The sequence below is a fragment of the Salvia splendens genome, chromosome 20 (genome assembly GCF_004379255.2).
Source record: "Salvia splendens isolate huo1 chromosome 20, SspV2, whole genome shotgun sequence".
Classification (NCBI taxonomy): Eukaryota; Viridiplantae; Streptophyta; class Magnoliopsida; order Lamiales; family Lamiaceae; genus Salvia; species Salvia splendens.
The window spans coordinates 21,936,283-21,945,474 of record NC_056051.1 but is presented as its reverse complement, the minus strand read 5'-3'; the positions used below and the strand labels follow the sequence as shown (position 1 = coordinate 21,945,474).

The window sequence follows — 9,192 nt, the reverse complement described above, 5'->3', positions numbered from 1 at the left end:
TCTGAGTTCTGGAGAATAGACTTGTTCTATCGGCGGGTGGCTGAGCCGTAGTTCCGATCTATTCTGTGTTTCTGCTTGATCTTGATTCACTTGCGTTTTTGCCTAAGATCCGAGAGGATCCTTATTGTGGTGCTGACGTGTTTCTTAAGTGTGCAGGCAGAGGAGTTCTCAAGAAGCGAGGACAATCTTAGTCTAGTTGTAATAGTATTGTATTCTGTATTCAAGATTGTACCTTGAATTGTAAATCAGTCGCTTGGTTAGAGTTTGACTGAGCTCTCTAATGAAGAACAAAGAAGTCTTGATTATTAGTGAATCCGACCCTAGTCTGATCCCTACCGTCTCCATTACTTGAAATAACTTGATCTTAAATGATTTGGATGTGCACATCGATTCATTAAATGAGATATCTCTTGAATCCCCACGTTAAACTTCATAGATGATTGATAACTTCGTCCAACAAAAAAAAGAAAAAATCTTGAACACGTTGGCATTATAGTGGAAAATTCTGTTTACTCAACTAGCTAAATCTCCCACGTCTCTCCGTGGACCCCACCCATTGTCTAAACAACAAAATCCAAAATTAAGATAAAATGAATTCAACCTTTTTTATTTGGCTAAGACTCCGCCATATGTCGTCACGTCATTGGCCACAACTGAGATCATCCCTACCCATTCAGCTCGTTTACAGTCATAAAATGATAAAAACGCAGCCACCAGTTTTCAATTCTCTCTAAAATTTCTTCATCTCGAAGAAGAGAGAGAAATCGAATTCGCAACAAAATCACACAAACAGTCATCAATCAAAGCGAGAAAGAAGAAGAGAAATGATAACGGCGAAGCTCTGCGACTCCTGCAAGTCGGCTTCCGCCGCCGTCTTCTGCCGGGCCGACTCCGCGTTCCTCTGCCGTGCGTGCGACGCCGACGTCCACGCCGCCAACAAGCTGGCTTCGCTCCACGGCCGCGTCTGGATCTGCGAGGTCTGCGAGCAGGCCCCAGCCTCCTTCACCTGCAAGGCCGACGCCGCCGCCCTCTGCGCCGCCTGCGACGCCGACATCCACTCCGCCAACCCCCTCGCCCGCCGCCACGACCGCGTCCCCGTCTCCCCCTTCTACGACGCCGCCGCAGCCAGCTCCGAGGAGGAGGCCGAGGCCGCGTCGTGGCTCCTTCCAGACCCGAATAGCAAAATTGAGGAGGAATCCGGGTCGCCGGAGTACATGTCGATGTTCTCCGATATGGATCCGTATCTGGATCTGGATCTCAAATGCAAGCCGCACCAAATCGTCGATAGCGAGCAAAAGCATTACTCCGCCGCCGACGGAGTCGTGCCGGTGCAGGACAAGCCCGAATACGGGTCGGGTCACTACGTACCCGGTCCCGTCGTCGACGGATTCCCCACCTACGAAATGGACTACCCGAGCCCCAAACCCTTCATGTACAACTTCACCTCACAATCCATCAGCCAAAGCGTATGATCCCTTCAAGTTTCAAACCTTAATCCAATTGAGTAATTGGGGATTTAGCATAAACCCTAACTCAGTCGATATGCTCAATTTTTGCTTAAAAAATTAATCAATTAATGCGATTTGACAGGTATCGTCGGCGTCGATGGAGGTGGGGGTGGTGCCGGAGGCGGATGGGAGCGAGAGCGCGGCGGCGGTGGCGGTGGTGGGGATGGACAGAGAAGCGAGGGTGATGAGGTACAGGGAGAAGAGGAAGAACAGGAGGTTCGAGAAGACGATCAGGTACGCGTCGAGGAAGGCGTACGCGGAGACGCGTCCGAGAATCAAGGGGAGATTTGCGAAGCGGTCGGAGCTGGAAGTGGAGTCTGCAGCGTACGGCGTCGTTCCGAGCTTCTAGCGAGATCTTCAGCAAGATTTTTTTGGACATCTGAAGATGATGATGATGATGATGAAGAATGTGCATGTGTAAATATTGTACTCCTCTTTTGTGAAGTTTTTTCTACTTCTCTTTTTGTGGTGCTTTTTTTGCAGCTATGTTAAGTTATTTGTATTACTGAGTTTATTAGCCAACTGCAAACAAATCATTCTAAATGATTAATTCTTACAAAAAATTAAGAATCCATGAACACGTCCATCTATCTTGGAGCATGGTGATCGGATAATTTATTTTTGTTATTTGTTTTCCTGAAAAATAAAACACGAGAATGAACTAACTAGCAGTAGCATGTAGATAACGGTATGGCCCACCGTGTATCAGATAATGAGATATTATTGGCTGGCTGGATTTTCCAATTTCTCCACGTAATTAGATATGGGACCCACCTCAAATTTAATCAATTTAAAAATATGCATAATTTTCGTTACTTATTAGAGCGTCCACTGTAAGGTGGACGCGGCTATAGCCGCGAGCGGGGCGATGGCGGGACGGAAGCGGGGCGGCTTATAGTGGGAAGGGTGTCCGCCGCGGGGGTGGACGCGTGCGGGGCGAGGACGCGGCTAAGGGTGGCAGAGAGAGAAGGAGTGGGGCTATAGCCGCGGCTGTCTATTGCAGTAGCCGCGGCTGATGCGGCGGCGCGGCGGTTCGAGAAGGGGGGCGGCGGTGGGAGGGGGCTGTCCGCCCCCTATAGTGGACACCCTTATGTCCTGTAAAAATTTATGCAATAGCTACTGAGTGCGACTGAGACGGTGTTCCATCCAATACATGATCTCTTGAATTAATTACTACTAGTAATTTACAGCGACACCGTAAAATTTTTTTAGTATTAGTAGTATAATTGAAAATCTAATCCGATTGGCAATTGTTCCACATTATCTCTCTAGCTTTCTATCTGATGTATTTTTTTTTAATACTATAGACAAGCGTAATAGAATATTATCTTTATTATCTCTCTTGCTTTCTATCCACTGTATTTATTATTTCTAATGAAAAATGATATAATATATACTTTATGTGAGTAATATCTTCGTTATATGCATGTTTAATGTTGTTGTTTAATACCAATACACTAAAAAATGTTATTTGAAATTATAATTTTATAAAATTCATAAAAATTAAAGGTCGATTTGCTATTTATCATTTCTCTAATTATGCTCATATTTGAGATTATAGAGCACAGAAAATTGATGTATTTTGTAATTGTTTTTGTGGTTTCTTAAATAATTAAAGCTTTGCATGAGTTAAAAATAATTCTTCATTTCATAGTATATCTAAGAATCCCATTTTAAATAGTGAAATTTTTCTACAGCTACACTAGAAAATAATCTATTTTTGATATACAATAAAGTAACTTTCTTTATTATTTATTGTTTCTGATTATGCTCATATTTGAGATCGTACATAATATTGATATATTATGTTTTTTTTTCTATTTTAAATAATTAAAAATAATTGATGTATTTTGTATTATATTATCTTAAATTATTAAAGCTTTGCGTAAGTCAAACAAATTTTCCATTTCATAGTATATCTAAAAACCCTATTTTAAAAAGTGAAAATTTTCTTAGAGTACACTACAAAATGATTTACGTACTATTTTTAGCATACAATAAAGTAACATTCCTTATTATTTATTATTTCAATTATGCTCATATTTGAGATCATAATACGTAAAATTGGATCTTTATTGGCTTTTTAATCCTAGTAGGAGCTATTAAGAAGAAAATCCGCCGCCACCGTCACCGTCACCTCCCTACAATTAACTACAATAACCGTAATCCACTTGCCCTTAAGCTAGTGATCAACTTAACCTTCAATTCCATCATTGACCCTTCGATAATCTTCCATCTTGCGCCATCCCATGACGGCTCACGAGGCACCACCACTGCCTCTCGAAGGGCCATCTTCTTCTCACCCTAGTTGAATCTAGGATGACGTAGTAGCCGACAAAGAAGCTTAGATAGGAGGCACAATACAAAGTAATGTTAAGATTCTCGTAAGAGGTATTAGGGTTTCAGGAGTTAATGAATCTTCTTGAATGTACAATTGTTGTAGTATGTAGAAATGAGACGGTACGACAAAGAAGAGTACAATGTACATAAATATGACTAAAATAGTACTCCCTCCATCCAGATGTAGTAAATGTATTTGTTTTGAGTACAAGATTTAATAAAATTGTGTGTGAAGTGAAAGTGCAAATAAAATATAGTAAGTAATAGGAAAGATAATAAAGTATGGATATGAAGAGAGAATAATGGAAGAAAGAGAAAATGTGTTATTTTTTGCTAAAAATGAAAATGACACAATTGTGGAACAATCCAACAAAATGTTTCTCAACAACTTAGCTACAAATGGACGGAAGGACTACGGCATTTAATTACATTCCATCGAAATCATGATAATTTGAAGATTAAGGGCACCCGCAACGCGTCTTGCGGGTGTCCCTTATCTCGTCCCTCCGAGACGAGACAACCGCGGGACGCATTGCAGCGTCCCGTCTCGTCCCCAGCCCGCCGAGAAGCCCGTCCCACCGAGACGGCGCGCGAGCTGTCTTGCCACGCGCTCCGGCGCTATGCGTGACGCCCACTCGCCGGCCCGCGAGTGGGCGTCGTCACGCTGAAGTAATAAAAAATTTTGAATTTAATAAAAAAATTAAAAAATAAAAAACGGTCATATGACCGTTCAACGGTAATTTTCAAAAAAAATTTCTTTTTTTTCTTTTTTTATTCTTTAAATACTCCTCTTTCCAACACACAAACACACATCTATTCTTCTCAAATCATCTCTCTTTCCTCTCCAATTTTCATCTCAAATCATCTCTTTTATTCTTCTACCAAAGTTAATCCATTCATGGATCCATTTGAGCAAATGCGACGAATAATGGAAGAATCACTTGAAGAAGATCGACGTAGGAAGGCGGAGGAAGCCGCACCGCCCCAAAGACGATCCCGGACTTACATCCATCGTAACCGAGAGGAAGCCGCCGCAAGGTTAAGGGATGAGACGGTTAAGAGACGGATAAGAGACATTGTTGCAGATAGCCTAAGTGTTATAAGTTTACGTGACATAAATTTTATGAAATGTAATAAAAAGTGAGTAGAAAAGTTAGTGAGTGAGATGAGTTAGTAGAATATGGGGTCTATAAAAAAAGTTAGTTGAATTGAATCACTTCTTTTGGACACAAAAATTAAGAAATTGTGTTTGAGTGAGTTAAATGATAATAATCTACTCCCTCCATCCCATTAGAAATGAAACATTTGTTTTTCGGCATGTGACTTTATGCATTGTTGTTTTGTTAGTTAATGGGGAGAGAATAAAGTAACAGAGATGAACAAATAGAGATGATGTTTCCATTTTAGAAAACGTTTCATTTTTAATAGGATAACCCAAAAAGGAAAACGTTTCATTTTTAATGGGACAGAAAGAGTATAAAATACTCCCATGTTCCATAATAATTGAGACATTTCTTTTCGGCACGTGATTTAAGAAAAATTGTGCTAAGTGAGTTACGTAAATGAAGAATAAATTAGAAAATGAAAAAGATAGAGAGATGATGAGAGAACAAAGTAAGAGAGAGTAAAGTAAGTGAGAAGAAATGTATTGACTTTTACTAAAAAGGAAAATAACTCCATTACTATGAAACGTACCAAAATGACAAAATGTCTCTACTACTATGAAACGAAGTGAATAGGAGATAGGAAAAGAAATAGGAGAGATAAGAGAGAGTAAAGTGGTGATGAAGATGTTTTGTTTTTTTGTTAATAAAGGAAATGACTCAACTTTATTGGGACGTCACAAAAAAGAATATGACTTAACGTAGTTGGGACCAAGGGAGTAAAAAGTAAATGAGACACTTTATCGTGGACGGACGAAAAACGAAACTTGAGACAGTTAATTGTTTATATATGAAGGCTAATTTTGTAAAGTAAATGTATTCTAATGTAATCTCTAACCATTTTTCCTTACATCATCAAGTGTTATATGTATAACAATAACAATGTGCAAATGACAGCCATTTAATTGAGAATAAATGAGCATATTAATTTCTATATCAATTGTATCTCTGTAATATATACAATGGAAACCAAATTTCTCCCTGTATTTGAGGATTCTATTAAATTACACAGTTACTTTCAATCTTAACATATACCAGACACAAAATAGCATAAAGTGTAAAAAGTGGAAAAAAGATCACCTCCAAAGCAAATGATCCACAACCCATCGCGAAGCCTTCAGTTAAGCCTTTCCAACGAACTCCACGTCGAAAAAAATAACTGAATCTGGTGGAATGATGCACGATCCTGCACCACCAATTCAATTATGCACAATAGTTAACCTTTAACAACATCAACAACAACAATAATGACCAAAGACGTGTGGTCGAAAATTGACCTAGTTCAAATTCGTGGAACAATCAGTTTTAACCACATTAAGACATAACATCTTCATTACAGCTCCAAATCACCAACGCCCAGATGACTTTCTCTATATATTTCGCACATTCTCAGATTCCAACTATCAAAAGAGTTCTATGTGTTCAAGAGTCTCTCATGCATGAACTTATCTTTACTTAGTAGCCGTTGAATAGTTTACTTTATGTAGTGAATGCCAGCCTGGAGTGTTATGATCATTTGATATATATAGAGTTTGAGAGTTGAGTTCTCATTCATTGGTTTTCCCGACTGGAAGTCGCATCTCTTTGTTTCATCTTTTTCTTCCTGTTTCCGACGTTGTCAAAATTACATGACACACATTTGTTTTAACATCTTAAGTACTCTTATCTTGATTATTTTGTTACTACGGAACATGCATCTCAATTCATTCAGCAACCATAATGATTTCATAATATAAAGGTGATTATGCATATGTAATACCTCCTTTGCAGCCTGCTCCCCTCATGCCATATCCTAGTGCTGGAGGAATTTTCAGCTTGCGTTTACCTCCTGCAATGAACTTAACAGTTAAACGTCATCAACACATACATTCCCTCTCTCTCTCTCTCCAAAAAAGACTTTCATGTATGAGAATGAGATGGATGATGTCAATCAGGGATGGAGCAAATCACGCTGGCCGTTGTATCGTTCCCCACTTATAGTATATATACAGAAATGTATTCACATGTTCAAATCGACTCCTGGATACAAAAGTGTATAATCGTTTGTCTACTTTCGAAATCTTAGCTCCGTCCTTCATGATAAACAATTCAATACACTGAATTTGACACAGTAAACCACGACTTTCTATATACTCATGAGAAATACTCCATATTGTACTAAATGTATGATGCGTGTATTTCAAAAGTAAAATTTAGGAATGAGAACCAGGTAGCATGGGTGGAATTCCTTCTCCACCTAGAATTCCGTCATCCCATCCTTTTATCACCTGCATAAATCACAATCACTTAATTTAAAGTTTCCAGATGCTGTTATATCGCATTTCATCTGATTCCATCGTATTATCACATACTAATACAATAATTTGAGTAATGTTGATACAGTTCAAAACTTCAATTCCGAAAATAAAATTAAAAAGCATAGCCTAATTCAAAATTAAAGTACCTCACCAACTCCAACGCGAAACGTGAGAGGCTTCCCCCTATTGTAACTACTATCAAACACCTTCCCGTCCGGCAATCTGCCGATATAATGCGCCTGTAATTTTAATTCGATTCAAACACTCGTATGCATCAATAAACATATTATTATTAGCATTTTTTTCAGTAGTTGCAACACCAAATTGAAAGCACAATGCGAGGAATTCAACAGGATTATTTTGAATTTGCTACCTTAATGCGCTGGCCTTTAGCAGGTTGAGGTCCGGTTCCGATAGCCTTGTCGCAGTAGGAGAGACCTGAAGGAGCTGCCGTGTACTCACACGTGTCGGAGGCGGCGCTCTCGGCCGCCGCAGCGTCCGTCCGAGGATGAAGAAATTGAACAAGGCTGAAGCAGAAGCCAATGCCTAGAGCTTCTCTTCTGCTAAGTGGAGCCGAATTCGTGGTGTTTAGATTCAATTTGAGAGCAGAGGATAACTATCCATGGCTTCCTTCTGGTGAGAGATCCTAATCTGTGTGCGGGATTATAAATTCCGATTGACAATGGATGGGAGCTCATTTTCGTGATTCGGAAACAGCCACAATTTGGGAAATAGTTTTAAGTTTTATAAAGATAAATTGAAGTATTTTTATGTGAGAGAAATAAAATATTCGAAATGAATATTCACGGAATTGGAGTTGGCTTATTGGGCTTGTTATTGGGCTTACATGTTACCGTCTGGGTAGAGCATCTCCAACGATAGAATGTATATATAGAAAATGTATAGTATTATGTATTTATTTTCTTAAAAATGAAATATACACTTTTTAAAAAGTAATACGTTCCAAAGGAAAATAGTATATAGAAAGGTAAATTATTTTTTAAAAATAAAATAATAGTACAAAATGCATTAAAAACATAAATTGTAATATCTTCTCAGATACCTTTCCCCTTGGAGAAAAGTTTTTCATGAAAAGAAGGCAAATATGGTAGTTATAAGATTTTACCTCTCTATTGATAGGGAGGTAAAGATACCTCTTTAAAATGAGAAAATATATAATACATTCTCAAATACATTTCCCATTGAAAATTAATTTTTCATGAAAAAAAGGTAAATATGGTAATTGTATTGGTTTATCTCTCCATTTACCTCTTCCCTTGAAGATGTTCTTATGTTTTAGAATTCATTTAGAATAAATTGTTACTCCATAAAAAATTTGACGAAATAGTGTGGTGCCATTCAAAATTACCTATCGATTGAGTAATGTGTAATCTGGATAATCGACATGCAATTTTGACTGTCACGTTCATATTTCAATCTCTATAGATTTTCCAGGATATTTTATTTTAAAATTTTAATGATATTTAACCAAGAATTAAACATTTTTTGATAAATCTCTCTAACTATGGGACAAAATAGACTTTTTGTCGTAGTACGGATGGATGGAGGAACTAGGAAGTATACTTGAGACAATAGAATGAATATAATTTGGAGACAAAGTCTCCAATCTTTGTAGTATTTCAAAAATTTTTGAAACCTTCAACTTCAAAGTCCAAGAAAATCACAATTTGCAGTTTGATGTTTTTACTAGTATTTTGCTAATCATTATTTTGAGGGGATTGTATTGCTAATAAGATTAATAAATACACTGTTAAATTACTATACTGTGCTTATAAAAATTAAATAGGTATAATACCCAAACAAGAAAATAAAAAAGAAAGAAAAGAAATAGCTGGGCAAAAAATCGCCGAATCCATAATTTGA

At 38.0% G+C, this 9,192-nt stretch overlaps 1 protein-coding gene and 1 pseudogene across 1 annotated transcript; one reads left to right on the top strand and one right to left on the bottom strand.

Annotated features, from left to right (window-relative positions):
* Window positions 1-707: 707 nt before the first annotated feature.
* On the top strand, window positions 708-2,013 carry LOC121782542 (zinc finger protein CONSTANS-LIKE 4-like). The gene is made up of 2 exons (XM_042180422.1): window positions 708-1,466; window positions 1,591-2,013. Exons 1-2 carry the CDS (start codon window positions 825-827, stop codon window positions 1,855-1,857), a joined length of 909 nt encoding a protein of 302 aa, XP_042036356.1. The 5' UTR covers window positions 708-824; the 3' UTR covers window positions 1,858-2,013.
* Window positions 2,014-5,932: 3,919 nt separating this feature from the next.
* LOC121781668 lies at window positions 5,933-8,006 on the bottom strand (annotated as a pseudogene).
* Window positions 8,007-9,192: the final 1,186 nt, after the last annotated feature.

Excerpts from the sequence above, each read along its gene's own strand:
- LOC121782542 (XM_042180422.1), top strand. The coding sequence starts at position 825 with ATGATAACGGCGAAGCTCTGCGACTCCTGCAAGTCGGCTTCCGCCGCC. Across the intron at positions 1,467-1,590 it reads CACAATCCATCAGCCAAAGC|GTATCGTCGGCGTCGATGGA; the intron begins GTATGATCCCTT and ends GCGATTTGACAG.